This window comes from Ambystoma mexicanum, chromosome 6p (genome assembly GCF_040938575.1).
Source record: "Ambystoma mexicanum isolate Mex_15411 chromosome 6p, UKY_AmexF1_1, whole genome shotgun sequence".
Lineage (NCBI taxonomy): Eukaryota > Metazoa > Chordata > Amphibia > Caudata > Ambystomatidae > Ambystoma > Ambystoma mexicanum.
The window spans coordinates 1,295,684,325-1,295,700,231 of NC_090935.1; the positions used below are offsets into that span (position 1 = coordinate 1,295,684,325).

The following is a 15,907-nucleotide window of genomic DNA, read 5'->3' on the forward strand; positions in this document are numbered from 1 at the left end:
ATGACACAAGAGTGCAAGACTTATTTATTTAAAGAACCACCTGTGTTCGCCTTCCAAAGAAGTAGGAATCTAAGCGACGAACTTGTACGAACTAGAGTAGCTAACACAAAATTGTCCACACAACGTACTGGGACATTCCCATGTTTGCATTGTGTGAATTGTAATTCTGTAATCAAAGGCAACATTGTTTTTCACCCACGGACAGGTCAAAAGATTACTCTGAAAACATATGGTACCTGCGATAGTATCAACATCATGTATGGCATTAAATGCCCCTGTGGAAAATACTACGTGGGCCAGACCACAAGAGCGGCAAAGATCAGGTGGAATGAACACCGCTCCTGTATCCGGAATTCCAATCCAAATTCAGCCGTGGCCCGCCATTGGGCCACGAACAATCACAATTTGTCACAGATTAAGTTTCTGGTGTTGGAAGTGCTAACGAGAAACAATCCTCATGAAGATCTCAGTTTACGATTAAACCGGAGAGAAACATTCTGGATCGACAAACTGGGCAGTCTGGTCCCTAACGGATTAAATGAGGAAATTAATGACCACTGCTATGTCTAAAAAATATGTTCTGTGAAGTGCATGCCTATTCTATTGTTTGGTTTCCACGAGGTTCTCCTGCGTGCCCTAGTATTTTTACTCGGTCTCCTGCTTGTTGTTATATTTAGATGCATGCCCTGTATCAGCATACTCAGTTCTATTGCTGTTAACATTGGGGTTTCCTGTGACTAACCTACCAATATTCAGGCTTTTTCTATTCTGACCCTAATCTATCTTAACTGCAACCTCGTTGCATATCCCGGACTGAGGTCTGGGACCCAAGGTGTACGCACATTTGGGTGGCACCTTCCTCGACGAGGTCATTCTGAAGCAAATCTCTTGTTTGTATTACATTGTGGTTTCTATATTGTATGCAATTTATTTTCTCATGTGTTAACCGTTTGTTTTTACATTACACTTTCATCTGAGCAATATGTTACATTCTTTTACCATTTTGAGTTATGTTATCAGCATATTTTATGTATATTGGCACTTTTCCAGTTCTTCTAACAATTGTGCTTTGTCTCATTTTTTTTTTTTTTTTTTTTTACTGGGCTCCCTCACGGAGTATTTCTTCTATTTTTATGCCTCATTTAGGTCATTTTTTAAATGGTGTCTAAATTCCTTTTTTGGATAGGATTTAGTGAGTACATGCCCCATAATTACTTATTAGCCCTTAACTCACAGCCACACTTCTGCTTGTCACCTTGTTACGCGACCATCGGACACTCGAGCGCGAGGCGATGGTCACGTGCGCCTAAAACCCCGGGTTTCCAAGGCGACCGCCTAACACAGCGTTTCGCTGTCGGATACTCCCTGCAGCAGTACCCACTTGTTCCGAGCGGATCCTGGTAAGAGACGCGCTCGCGTCAATTTACATCGTACTGAGGTCTTTTACCTCCCTCTACCATACTTACCCTTATCCACGTTTCCCTATTAGATTACGAGATTACTGACACTTCAATCTGCTGCTGCATGCACGCTTAAACGTGGCGACCCATCTTGCGTGTGGGCACCCAACGTTTTTTTGAACCTTAGCAACACAATTAAGGTAATCATACCTTTTTTCCTTTATTCATGTTTTCTGCGTTTTATTTTCAATTTTCTCATGTTTATCATCCTGTTGTTCCTTTCTTTTTTACATTCTGCATCTTCTATTGGATTATCCACCAACTGGTATGTGTATATTTTGTTACTCTACATCATGCATATGCAATGACATTATTTGTGTATTATTCCTTTTGTTGTCTGTAATTGCATAGACTTGCCCTGAAGAAGGAAACCTTTCCGAAATGCATTGTCCCTAGTCTATTGTACACATCTATTGTACATATGTGTTGCGGTTCACTATCCTCTCACTAAGAAAATATTAGTGACAGCTATATTTATCTTCTGGATAAACCAAAAACTTTTGAAAAACCAACGGATGACTCATTGCATTTATTCTATTGAGAACCTTAATTACTATGGATACAACTAAACCTTTTGAACTATATAACTTTACGCCCTCCTCTGGGCATTCTTTGAGAGCGGCTGCGTGACCTAGTATTTTTACTCGGTCTCCTGCTTGTTGTACTGTTAGGAGATTGTCATTAGCAGTTCTTGTGGGGCTGTTGGAGGACTGTCTTGTGAATCTAGCTGTGAGGTATTGTGGGGTAGTATTATGAAGGCATTTCTGTGTCAGAGAGGCTAATTTTACTGAGATTTTTTCTTTTGTGGTAGGCCAGTTATTATTTCTTCTGATGTTGGAAATGTGGGCCTTTTTAGGGATGCTCAGTGCTGCTGTAAGAGCGTTATTTTGTAGAATCTGGATTTTGTTTGTGATGTATTTGTTACTCCCTAAATATAGGTTGTTGCAATAGTCCAGTTTAAACAAAATGAGGGCTCTTGCAAGGGTAATACAGCTATTGGTGGAGAGGAAGGGTTTAGCTGCTCTGATTATCTTACAGGTGTAGGAAGTGGATGATGCCATGGGGTTAACTTGTTTGTTAAAGGTAAGGGTGGCGTCTAGGTAGAAGCTAAGAGTTTTGACTTCCTTGGCTACTTTGATATTATTACCATCTATTGTGAAATTGGTATAGCTGTGGCCCAGTTTGTTGAAGTTGGCAGGTGTGCCGAGGATTAGGAGTTCTGTCTTGTCATCATTCAGGCATAGACAATGAGAGGCCATCCATGCCTGGATGATGAGGTACACTCTATTCACCAAGGCCAAATCCTTGTTGTAATCTCCCGTCAGCGGGATGAGGATCTCGGTATCATCGGCATAGTTCATGTAGGTGATACCAAGACCGTCAAGATCATCAAAAAGGGGCTTTGTGAATATATTGTACAAGGTTGGGGACATGCAGGATCCCTGGGGCACTCCGCAGGTTATGGGTATGGGGTCAGCAGAGGCTGATGATGAGAACAGGCGCATTGTCCTGTTGTCAAGGAATGATTGGATCCAGCCTATAGCTTCTTGTGAAAAGTGGGCAGCAGAATCCAGGTGGTTGCATAAGATATTGTGGTCCACTAAGTCGAACGCCGCTGAGAGGTCAAGCAAGAGCAGTAGAGCTGCCTTTCCACTGTCTCTAAGTGCCTCAATGTGTGCCTTTAAGTCAATCAGTGCCTTTAAGTCAATCAGTGCTGTTTCAGTCCCGTGTTGGGGTCTGAAACCAGACTGGCGTACTCCGAAACGATGGTTTAGTTCTAGGTATTGTTGAATTTGAAGGTATGCTACATGGTCTAGGATTTTAAGAAGGAAGGGGACTGTGGTAATGGGTCTGTAGTTGGTGGGTATAGAGGGGTCCAGTGTTTGCTTTTTGAGTAGTGTAAGAACCCAAGACTCTTTTAGATTGCTGGGGATGGTACCAGAGGAAAAGGAGGCATTGATGAGTTTAGTGATAAGTGGTGAGAGGTCTCTGGCTGCATCCTTTATGATTTGTGTTGGGCAAGGGTCACCTTTGCAATTTGATGGTTTGAGGGTAAGTATAACTTTTTCGACCTCTAAAATGGTTACTTTGGCGAAGTTGAAACAGGGGGGAGGTTGTTTGGAAGGTGACAGTGTGAGTTTGGGAGGTGGCAGAGTGGGTTTAGTAGCCTTGGGGGCAGAAAGGTGGAGGGTTTCTTTTTTGTTGGCAATCTTAGCTTGGAGGGACGCTACCTTATTGGATAAGGTGTTTCGGATGCTGGTGCACCATGTTTTGTCCTTCACGCAGGTGTCAGGGGCCTGGATGGGAGTTTCCATCTCTTTGAGGATGGTGAACAATTCTTTTATGCTGGAGTTATCTTGGGAAATTCTTAGATTGAAGGAATTTTGTTTGGCAAGTATAATTTCTTTCTTGTAAAAAGAGGCTAATTTACTGAGGTTGTTCTTATTAGTTTCAGAGGGATCTTGTCTCCATATTTGTTCTCTTTTGCGTTTTTCTAGTCTTGAGTGATTTCAAGTGCAGAGAGGACCATGAACTCACATGCTTTTTAGGTTTATTCTTTCTAAGTTTTAGCGGTGCTATAGCGTCTAAGGAAGAGATCATTATTTTATTATATTCATCTACCATAGTGAAGGGATCAATATAGTCAGGAACTGAGTTAAGGGTAGGTAGGATGAGGGGGGTACGTTTTTCCGCTGTAATACTTCTTTTGTTTCTGGTGAGAATGGCAGGTGCTGGGTTATTATTTGGAAGTACGGTGGAGGGGCCTCTAAGGTGAAGATTATCAGGTGGTGATCGGACCACGGTTGTTGTGCTATGCTTTCCACAACTTGTGTCCAATCTATCCAATAATGGGCATAAAGGTGACATTTTAGATTTTACATATAAAGCCCCTCTCCTTTTAAGCAGTTGAGTAGTTAACAATACTATGCCCCATTCGAGCCGTAAAACTCCATCGGGCAGAAAGTTGGTAAATTAAGTGCCCTGTGCTAAAACATTCCCTCCAGATGATCCAGCCATCTAAGATCGCTCATCGTTATAGTCTCCAACCCATATAATATCATAGGTCAATAACATTGCTTATAAAGAGTCAATATACCCTGGATCGAATATCCTGCGGTTTTGTTAACGAATTTCCATAAGAGGAGCGTCAACTGACGTGCTTTCCTTGTTTTAGACTTTGCGATCTCTTTGTAATTATTTTTCTTATTCAATTCAAGTCCCAGATACACGTAACTTCCCACATATTCGATCTCCCCCATAGTTGTTTTATGCCGTTTTTTTTTAGATTAGCATGCATTTAGTCTTGGAGATATTGGGCCTCATTACACGGATGGCGGTAAGGATTTACTGGTACCGGTAAAATACTGGTACCGGTAAATCCTTACCGCCTTACTACGAGGTCCCTTTGCGGGTTGGGGGATTTAACGCCTGCTTTTTGCAGGCATTAAAATCCAACCCGCAAAAGGACCTCAGAGCTAATTACGGCACCGCAAAATTGCGGTGCCGTAATTAGCGCCTTCCCCATTCCCATAGAGCCCTATGGGGCAGAAATGGGAATGGGGAAGGGCAATGGTGGAAGGGGGATTTACCGGCCCCCCAACCTTGGAATGGGGCGGTAAATCCCCTTTCCACCAAGGCGGTGTCGGTATTTTACCGGCATGAGCCATGGCGCTGTTAGCACCATGGCTCACCGCCTACCGTGTAATGAGGCCCATTGACTATGAGAGAATTTTCATGTGTGTATTCATAGAATTAATTCATCATATTTTTCATCTCACTTAGCATGTGGTCAAATAAAACCAAGTCATCAGCGTATAGCGTGCACCCTATTCTTTCTGTCCCTATTTTAGGTGGACAGTTGGAGCTCTTTAGAAGGCAAGCAGGCAGATCAGCAATACACCAATGAAACAATAGGGGAGCCAACACGCATCCTTGATTGACACCCCTATTTAGACCTATTAGGCCAGACATGCTTCCCTCGCTATCCAGGCACACTCTTATGAAGTTATTATCATGAAAATGCCTGATAGCATATATTATAAAGCCTGCTAGAATATGTTGATATTCACAATGCCTCTCATTGCTCTTGATGTCTCTCTCACGTTGTCTTTGTGCATGTATCTCTCTCTCTCTCTCTCTCTCTCTCTCGCCATGCCTCTCTTTGTCTCTGTGTGCCTCTTTTGTGCTCTCCCTGCACTTGCTGGGGTTCTTTCCAGGGACTGGGTTAGTGGGTGGGTCACTTCCTTTTTTAGCATGCCTGGGGACTCTCTTAACAGTCCTTTGCTCTCTTCCTCTTCTGCAACCGTTGTGTGTGGCTGCAAGAGTTGACAATTGGTGATGGGCGTCCATGAAGAACTGACAATGATGCAATTGACAGATCCTCATCTCTGACACCATGCTGGGGGCAGGGAAAGAAAGCTGGAGCATCAGCATTGCATGCCCATTCATCACAAACCACATGTGAGAGGAATCATAGGAGAGCAATGCAAACCATACAGCAAGAATCGCTGGCTCTGTATCACTCCCACCTTAACCCTGTCCTGGGTTTCCACTCCTTGCACTGCAGTGCTGCAGCAATGCATTGGCCCTGCCCAACATCATGCCCAAGTATTGCAGTCCTTTTGTATGTGAAATGATGAGTGGGTAGTGGTTGAGCAAGTAAGTGGATGGGGAATGTGGTGGAAGGATGGGTGACTGAGTGGGTGGGAAATATGGTGGATGGATGAGCGAGTGAGTGTATAGGTCAGTGGATGGATGGATAGGTGAGGAATGCATGGCTGAGTGAATGAATGAGTGGGTGTTTGGGTTAGTTGAATCAGCAAGTACGTGGATGGGTTCATTACTAAATTGATGGATATGTGCGTGGGTGGATAAATGAGTGAATTAATTGGATTGGTGTGTCAGTTATATTGTGTGCATGAATAAGTGGATGCGAGTATATGGCATAGTGACTGCATGTTTGAGTGGAATGATTGGTCGGTATATGGATGGGTAAGTGGTTCATTGGTGGATTCAATGCTATTTTACTGTCATGCCGCTGTCTATGTTAAAAGGCTGCTCAACAAAGGACTGGCTGGCATTGGTTTCAGTTTTCTTGCACGTGGGCAGCTTGAACTGGAGATGGCTGATAGAGATGTCCTCTAGTAAAACGGATGCCAAGCTTAGGGAGGCGGCGGGAAGGAGATCATCTCTGCGTAGGTCTGTGCCAAATGCCTCCCAAGTCGTCGTATTATGGGCCTTCAGCACTTCTAAAGTACGCCATGACTGTTCAAGTAAGGGAGACAGTATCAAAGGCGACCTCGGCATTATGTATATCCGTACACCAGAGCTCCTAATGCCACAGCAGGAGAGTCACCACAGCTGCTGTATTCATGGAAACAACTCACTCTCATCGTGTGCTGTTACTTCTCAGTCGGTGAATTCAAGATAAAGCAGGCATTGGAGCAGTCCCAGCTTTGCTCCAGCAGGTAACTGGAATACAACTCCAGGGCTCCTGGAAACGCCATGAAGACCAGGACAAATACTTCATAGAAGCACGCAAATACAAATACAAATCTCACATAACCTTTAAATCGCGGCCAATTCTCTCTATTGAATTCATGTTCATATTTGGAAGGAGCACAGGGCTATTTATTCAAACAAACAACGTAAGGACCACAAACTCAACACTACTGCATATTATCAGCCTGGCATCACGGCGGAAAAGTGCAAATGCTTTAAGGGAAATGCAAGTGCAAATCACTTTGATAAACATGACATTCTTTAAAGTGCTTCACGTCGGTGTGTGCAAATAGTGAAAATGCACATGAATGCAAACACCTATTTAGAATACATTAAAGAAAAAAAGCCTGGAGTGTCTACTATGGAGGTGCAATCATGGATGGCACAATCCATCTAACCACTGTATGCCTAGAAGTCGTCAAGGCTCCATCAGGTATGCACACAGCAGGATCTTGCCCATTGCTTCGACCCACTCTGTCCTCAGCAGCTGCATCTATGCTGAGGTTGGGGGAGCAATATAAACATGTACCCAACTTCCATGTATACACGGCCTGAAGGATTGCATGGTGTATCACATATTTGCAGGGACCGTGCACAGCTTCAGGCGACAAAGGACTCACACTGCAATATCAAATGACAAAAAAACGACATCAAATATATGTCATATACGTAAAGAAACACTACCAGACTATAATATTTATTTGGACTCTACTAGTCTACTGTACTGCATTGTTGGGCACTACCAGCCTATTATTTACATTTTGAACATTAGTGTACTATATTGCATCATTGAACACTGCTGACCTTTAATTGTTTTGGTCTCTAACGCCAGCGTGCATTATTGTGTTGGTATCGTTAAAGCCCTCGCTTAGCTCTGGCTTCTAACTGTCCTGGGGCATCACCAGGTCCTGTAATGCCCCCCCTGCTCCGGTAATATTGCTTAATTATAGGTTGTGCCTTTCAGACATGCTCTCTGACTTGACCTTCTTCCTAGCACGTCCACATGTACCTCTCCCTTCCTCTGTCTGATGTTCTCCTCTCACTAGTCTTCTTCGTCCACCTCCACCCAACTTCTTCCCTTTTACTCCCTATGTCTTACCCTTCCTCTGTCACTCCAGTGTCTTTCTCTCTCTCCTGCCTCCACCATTCCATATAACAATTCCCTCCGACACACTACTGCTCTCTACTCTACACGACTACTCCCTCCTACACTCTGCTAATCCCTCCCCAAAATACTACAAAATACTACTACCTCCTACACAGTATTACTACTTACTCCACACTAAAATTCACTCCTCCACACAACTATCCTCAACACTACTACTCCCTCATCCTCACTACTACTACCACTCCTCACACCTTCTCCCCAGTCACACGCCTTTCCCTTTTACAATCACTCCCCATTCACTTACTAAAATCCCTCTAACACTCTCACGCCCTGTCGTTGCAACACTCACCATTAGGTACCACTTGCTCTCATCCACCAATACCTCAGCTTGTTCACAAATCACCTCAATATTCCAATCCACCATATTTCCTCCTGCTGGTCTCCTAGTCTTCCAAATCCTGCTCCTCTGACTACACCCAAACAACCCACAACTTACTGATTCCTGTTCCCTCTCTCATCTTCCCCTCTCTCTCTGATTGGATTACTGTCCCTGACCAATCTAGCCCTCTCTTCACTACCTGGGAGGTGTTAGAATAACAGGAAGTTAAAAAAAAAATTAAGCCCCACCCCTTTACTCTGCACAGGGACTTTGTGCCACAACAATGGTGCCTGATGCTTTAAAGTGTCTGAGTTCATCGTAGGAACCGTGGTCCAGTTACCGCCAAGATAAGTGCAGTCCTGCTGAGCAATGGCAGTTCCACATTATGTATCAAGTTCTCTAGGACGGCCATAGTGGTGCTGCTTCCATCTGCGCTGGTGCTGGGAAGCAGTGTGCGGCACCTTGGAAAGCTGTGTAGAATCTCTGCTTCGTCTTTTGTTTGTTCTCTCTCGCTCAGTGTTGAAACTGATTTTCAGGTAGATGTAAGTGGATTGGCAGAAGTGCCGATGGGTTGCTGTTCTGCGGGTGGTTTATCCATATTCTTGTCGATCACAATGTCCTTTGCAACCAACTTAACTCCACAGTGAACTTCTCACAAAATGCAACTGCTTCGATCACATCCTTCTTACAAGGGAGGTCCATGCAAGTTTTCTCCGACCTAGCATCCGCCTGCCCTACCATCATTTCATGCGGTGTACCGCAAGGGTCATGCATTCCACCCACACGCTACAATATTTTTACAAGGCCCCTCTTTTACATCCTTGACTCACTAGGTGTCTCCTACACAAACTATGAGGACGACACACATATACTCCTCACACTGACAGGTGACTATGAGTCAGACGCCAAAACCCTTAACACCATTTACTCGACTATCCAAGCCTGGATGACCCTCAGCAGCTTTTGTCTCAACAGTAACAAAACTGAGCTCCTCATAATTGGGTCATCTGAAACCCTAAAGAACGTCGACTCCCAATTCAGTCATTTCTCCATTGATAATAACATAATCCCAGTCTCTGATTCAGTTAAAACACTAGGAGTATACCCAGGGCTTTAAGTGGGGTAAGAAATCGAGGGGGGGGGACCTCATTTGGGGGCGTGGCTTGTGGGAGGGGCGTGGCCTAGAAGGTACGCAAATCATAAGGTATGCACACAAATATATATATACATGTTATATATGTGTATGCGTACCATACTATGGTTTGTGTACTGTGCAAGCCATCTTTTCTAAACATAGAAATATCTAACATATTTCTATGTTTAGAAAAGATGGCTTGCAAAGTACACAAACCATAGTAAGGTACGCACACAGATATATAACATGTATATCTAATTGTGGGCATACCTTACGGTTTGCCTAGTTTTCAGGCCATCTTTTTAAACATTTCGGGTTTATAAAATATGGCTTTGAAAGTACACAATTCAAGCCATCTTTTATAAAGCTTTGACTACGGCCAAAATTGTCCGTCAGCAAAGCTTTATAAAAGATGGCTTGAATTGTGTTCTTTTCAAGCCGTCTTTTATAAACCTCAAAAAATGTCGAGGAATCCCCAGGTTCACCGAGGGTTAAAGACGCCTCGGCGACCTGGGGAAAAAAATGGACAGTAACTGCCTCTGGTGACCTCTCGCGCGAGGGGTCACCAGAGGCAGTTACTATGACTGACAGAAGTGGCAGCGAGTCACAGCGTCGCTGTGGCTGGCTGGCACTTCTGTCAGCTGGCCTGACTTCATGGCAGGAGCATCTCCGCGACGGGATAATGCATCCCACCAATGTTGCGGTGGGACTGGAGGGGCCCCGGCAGGGCCCCGGCTCAGCCCCACTTTTTGCAGACTGCCGGGGCCCAGCCCGAGCAGGCCCCAGCCCACTTAAAGCACTGAGTATACCTAGACTCAAAGCTATCTATGACTAGGCAAGTCAATGCCATAGCATCGGCCGCCGCATACCATGCTAAACTTCTGAATACAGTCAGACCGTTTTTATCCAGGGAAACAGCCTGATCATCACCAGAGCCATTACAGGGTCAAGACTTGATTACTTCAATGCCCTATTTCTGGGCACGTCAGCTAAAAACATTGAGAACCTGCAGGTTTTTCAAAACAGCGCTCTACATGCAGCACTACGCATCCCCATAAGGGAACACATCACTGCAGCCAGTAAACAGGCAGATTGGTTACCTATTAAAGAGTACATCCTCTTCAAGGCCTTCGCACTGACACACAAATGTGTCTTCCAAACTGCCCCTCTTTAACTGCACCAGAAAATGCACCAACCCACGACCACCAGACCTACCAGAACTGCATATTCCGAAATGCTAACGGTGCCCAGAATCAAGAGAGTCAGAGCAGGTAGAGCCAGCTTCCCTTACCTTGCAGCCCAGCATTGGAACGCCCCCCACCCTGGACCAAGGGAAGAAAACTCACACATTGCCTTCCGCAAAGCAGTTAAAACCCTGCTCTTCACCTAAACTCACCAGCACCCACCGAGTTGCTACATATACTCTTTGACAAAATGTAGTATGTATGTATGCAACTAACCTGTATTGATTCCATCAGCGTCTCTGACGCCCTCTGTAACTAAGCCTTCACATGTAACAGCGCCTCGATGCCCCCGGGGCTGTTTGTGCGCTATATAAATCTAAATAAATGAATAAATCAACAAATATTGTTGCTGCTTAGAGTTTGAGAACAGGGAGAACTTGACCAGCACTTTTGTCAGGAGTTATGGAGAGATGCAAGTTGGTACTGCACATATATAGACATGCACATAAGAAGGGGACAGGAAAGGTGGTCATCACAACTGCCACAGTCCCCCTCTGGGGTAGGACAAGCTCTGGCTTCCACCCAGCTAGACTTTCCACCCTGGGTTGAGAGGGTTTCCTATTCTTTCGTGGTGAGAAGGTTTTGCTTTTGAGAGTTTTACCATGAACAAAACAAGAGGCACCATGTACACATGCAAATGTTAAATGTTAAATGTTATAGGTATTTGTACCGTTCACCGACACCAGCGGAGTTGTTCCCCAGGCGCTCTGGCGGATCTGCAAACGAGAAGGTGGGATTGGTTAGTAAGATGAAGCAGGAGTAGGATAGTGAGAGGAGTGGTGTTCTGTTGGCAGCTTCAACTCGGCATACACCAGGTGCTGAGCTTTGGTGCGAGTATTGGATCGATGTCAGTCCTCGTGTGCTGTTGGTGAGGCTTATGTGTTGTTGTCCCTTTGTAAAATCACAATCACCTATATGTGCAGATTGTTTCCATTTGCTCTTGCTCAGAGTTTATGTGTAGATGGAAACACATTTTGTGACGTTCCACCACTTTTTCAGCTGCCCTAGAGAAAGTGTAATTGCCAGTTGCTGCATATTTTTAATCAACCACTCATATACCCTTAAAAAGGAAATCTCCCTCATTACGAGTGAGCCAGTCCAGAATTGAGGTGCCCGTAACAACGTTAACGCCACCTTTTCCGGACCGGCTCACGCCGTGTCTCCCAATAGGGGCTGTGAACTACCAGCAGGACATGCCTATTCAACAAAACAGAGGCTCAGTGGAGCCTGAGAGCAGATAAGCTGTGAGGATTGGAGTTACCTAGATTTTGGGGTATCACGCTAACACTGAAAAAGCGGCAACAGACATAATAATGTATTGAAACTATTCCTTTTAACCCCTCCCACTAACATTACAAAACAACTTTAATTCGTGAAGCGTCCTAGGTTTCTCTTTGCGTGCCACATTTCTGTTGAGCAGGCTGTGGAAGACGTCTGGGGGTGCAGAATCTGGGGGTGGTGTGCGTGACTGGAGTTGCAGCAAGCCTACTGCAGAGGGGACTCCCCTTTCTTTCCCATAGCACGGGCTATGTTAGTGGTTCACGGTTGTCAAACACATTCGAAAAGGGGTCGGAAAAAACACAGCCAAAAATATGCCTCGGCCCACTAACTGTATAATCTCTGAAAGACCCTGGGTAATTTCTTTTTTCACACCATATTGGATCAATAATGTAAATGGAGGTTGCAAGTTAGCTAACGGAATATTAAACCCACATCGTGGAACCTCCACATTCTCTAAATATTACCACCGAGGTACCAAGCGAACCCTTTATTGCCATGCCATGATTAAGGAGTGATTGCGACATGCCAACGGCCTGGCTGCAGTCGGCAAACTCTGCTTCCCCAGGCATTTGGAGGCAAGCTGTGAATTTTCAGGGTTGCTGGTGGCCAATATGCAGAATGCTGTGGGGTAGTATTTGCAGTGGGGTCGAGTTGCGATGCTCCTTGCGTGCTAAATACTGTGACCAGGTCGCGTTTGTACTCTTTCCCAGTGGCAACCGTGGAGCGTTCGCCAGAGGCAGCTGCCTGCCCGGAAGAGAACTTGCCTTCGACCCGGACGTCAAGCGGATACCTTCTGTAGCATAATGGCAATTACTGTATTAAAGTGGTGCATTGTTGTTGCCGGAGTCATGAGCTGCGAAGCACAAGGTGAGTGCAGGGGATTGTTTTGCATATTTCAGAAATGGAAAAAAAGTGCTATGTGACAAGGGTAGGTGCACGCTGATATGCTGACATCATACTGCCGTGCGGTTTAGAACAACGATTTGATTTGTGTACAGAATCGGCTGACTTGCAGAATTGCAGTTGAATAAATTGTTCAAACACAATAATCCGCGCAATATGTTATCCTCGCCCTCTGAAACACGTGTACGAGCGCGATATAAATAAATTCTGAGAGTCACTGTTAGTTTCGGTTCATGGGCAGAGCATCCACCTGTTGTTCTGCCCTGGGAAGAGGGCTGGGGGAATCCACTGGACTAAGCATTGTATATCCCGTTACTGCTCAGCCCCTACATGCGTCGTCACATCCACGTCCTCCCGTACTCCGCCTGACCACCTTGCTTCTCTGGACTTTCTGGAGTAAAGCTGGCGATTTGGGTGGAGCCACAGGCCCAGGGTGAGTACCCGGGCAGTTGAAGGTGAGGCTGAAGTCCCTAGGTGTGCTGTGAGTACCTCAGCTTTTGGTGATAATACTTGACTGTGATGTAGGTGTCTGGGCATTGTGCTGGTAGGGAGAGAAGGTAACCCTTGTTGTTGTCGGCCACCCCCTCCTCTTGGAATAACCTATATATAAATGAATAGCAAACACACTCAGGAACTGAAGACAGGAAATACAATACTCTCAGGCAAAAAAGAGGACACGCATTGGCTTCGGTTAACCAAGGCTGCAACCTTATTTATTGGTAAGAGGGCCAACTGTTCCGGGCAAAGTCTCTTTGATTGCTCGCCTTTTTTCACCCATCACCAAAGTGGTGACCACCAGTGCTTAATTTGTGCGTGTGTGTGCCAGGGCTCAGCCCGACACTTATTTTTGAGCCCAAGCACTTACTGTCTCAGACTCATATTGATGATGAAGTGATGATAGCCCGAGCAGTAGTTTGAGCGCAAATGTGTCGACACTGTGGGCAACAGCTGTGGGTGGTGGCATCAATGGTGAGGAACTGCCCGACCGCAGCATCTCAGGCATGCTAGAAATTATTTGGGCGCTGGCACTTATTTTATTACAAATTAAGCACTGACCACTTCCAGGAATGCCCAGGAGGCTACATTCTGGGTGCCAGAGATGCCCACCCCCATTCTGCCCAGGCTAACCGAGCCCTGGGCTCTACTGGCTGCTCGTCCTGGAAATACAAGCTGACAAGAACTACATGTCAGCCCCTGCAAAGTTGAACCCTTGCCAGAGTTCCCTGCCTGACTCCCCCATACGACGAGTAGACTACACACCAGAGCTGTAGAAATTGGTGTAACTAGGTAACCCATCTGGTACCGGCCCAATTCTACCTGGCTGTGACACCTAAATTCCTATATACCAGTGAGCACAGCTCTGCTAGGCGCAGCGGGCGGTGGGTGGTGGCTATTCAGATACTCATCTGTTAGGTAAGGGAGCTGAAAGAACACTGAGAGACGGGCAAGCAACTTATAGAACGTCGCGCCATCAGCCCCTGTCATGTAAGCCATGGAGGGAGGCAGCCAACCCCTCCTCCTCGGGTTACCTTCCCCCCACCAACCAAACACTCACATGGACCAGAAGCCCTAGCCATGGGATATTGTGCTGGAAGGGGGGGAAGACAAGCCTTTTGTGTGGTCAGCCACCAATCTCCTCTTGGATTTACCCATGCATACACCTTGTTCTCTGATCTGCTTGACCCTGTGAACAGGGTCTTAATAATAATTTAAAAAAAGAGTATGGCAGTTTGTTTCTCTCTGTGCCTAAGAAATAAAAGAAATGGCATACACCCTGATTGCTGCCCTTGGCATTCTCTTTTACTGCGTTCTGGTCACACAAACACATATCTGCACTGACTCCTCAGCCAACCAGTGTTTGCCTCCTATAAAGGACGACCTGTACCACCACCTGTAATCACAAATGCTGGTAGCATACTTCCCTTTTGTTTCTTTGGAGAGTGACAGCAATTACCTTGTTGTGTAGTCTTGGACACCAATGCTCCAGAGGGTTTGCAGATATGGCAACATCTCTTTTACTGTTCATGGAATTATCTGCGCAGAAAATAGGGTTCTTCAGCGCACAACTGTGCGCAAATCTGCCTTCCTCGATTCATGGAATCTAATGAGTACTTTTCCTGGACTTCTGTGGAGTTCACGCTGGCTCGGCACGCCTGTGCAAGCTGTCGAGGGCCTTGCACGACACTCCATGCAGAGCGTAGGCATGGCTTGTGCGGAGGGCTGGGAAGGTGGCAGAAAACCAAAATTGGGGAAGCACTTGTGAAAAAGAGGGCGTTCCGAGGGACACCCTGCAGGAAGTCCCTCGCATGCCCACAATTGCGCGGCATGAGACTTATTCATGGATTCGATCGTGCCTCTTCTCGACTGGGAACTGGCGACGCAAGTCTTTCATATGATCCGACACCCGAAGGCAGGCGTAAGTACACTTGCACAGAGGATTTGCAGCGTGCAAGTGGGGGTTGCAAGTTGGATTTTGGGGTGCATGTACTTAATCAGAGTTCCGATGTAACTTAGAAGAGCGCGTAAGGAGGGTAGCAGTGTGCAGGAATGTTTTACAGGGTTTCATATGCTGATTTCCCGAGATATTGCAGATTTACGATTTGTTATACGCATGTTGTCGGGGTTCTGGATACTGTTGCAGGGGACTCTGCGCAGGGTCCCTGAGTTGCAGGCCTGCTTTCAGGGGACCCCACGCACTGTTTGAAGGATGCGTGTATTCATGCCCGGAGAAGCGTGCAAAGGTTGCTGTTCTGGCTTTTTATGCTTTGTGTGTCTGCGTGTCAGGGGCGTTCCCGACGTGACTTGTGAATACGGTTACTTTGCACTGTCATTTCCATGAATACGCGGGGCACATTTTTCTTTCTGCGCGCAGACTTCCTTGAATCGTGTCCCTAG

The 15,907-nt window shown here is 45.8% G+C and overlaps 1 protein-coding gene across 2 annotated transcripts in view; it reads left to right on the top strand.

Annotated features, from left to right (window-relative positions):
- Window positions 1-12,739: 12,739 nt before the first annotated feature.
- Window positions 12,740-15,907, top strand: part of LOC138511037 (uncharacterized) — a 183,040-nt gene continuing 179,872 nt past the window's right edge. The window contains exon 1 of one of the 2 annotated variants that reach the window (XM_069626557.1): window positions 12,740-12,976. In XM_069626557.1, the coding sequence (XP_069482658.1) occupies window positions 12,913-12,976 (64 nt within the window). In that variant the 5' untranslated portion in view covers window positions 12,740-12,912. Of the gene's footprint in view, window positions 12,977-15,322; window positions 15,429-15,907 lie in introns of those variants that run through there. The other variant, XM_069626556.1, reaches the window with a different exon arrangement.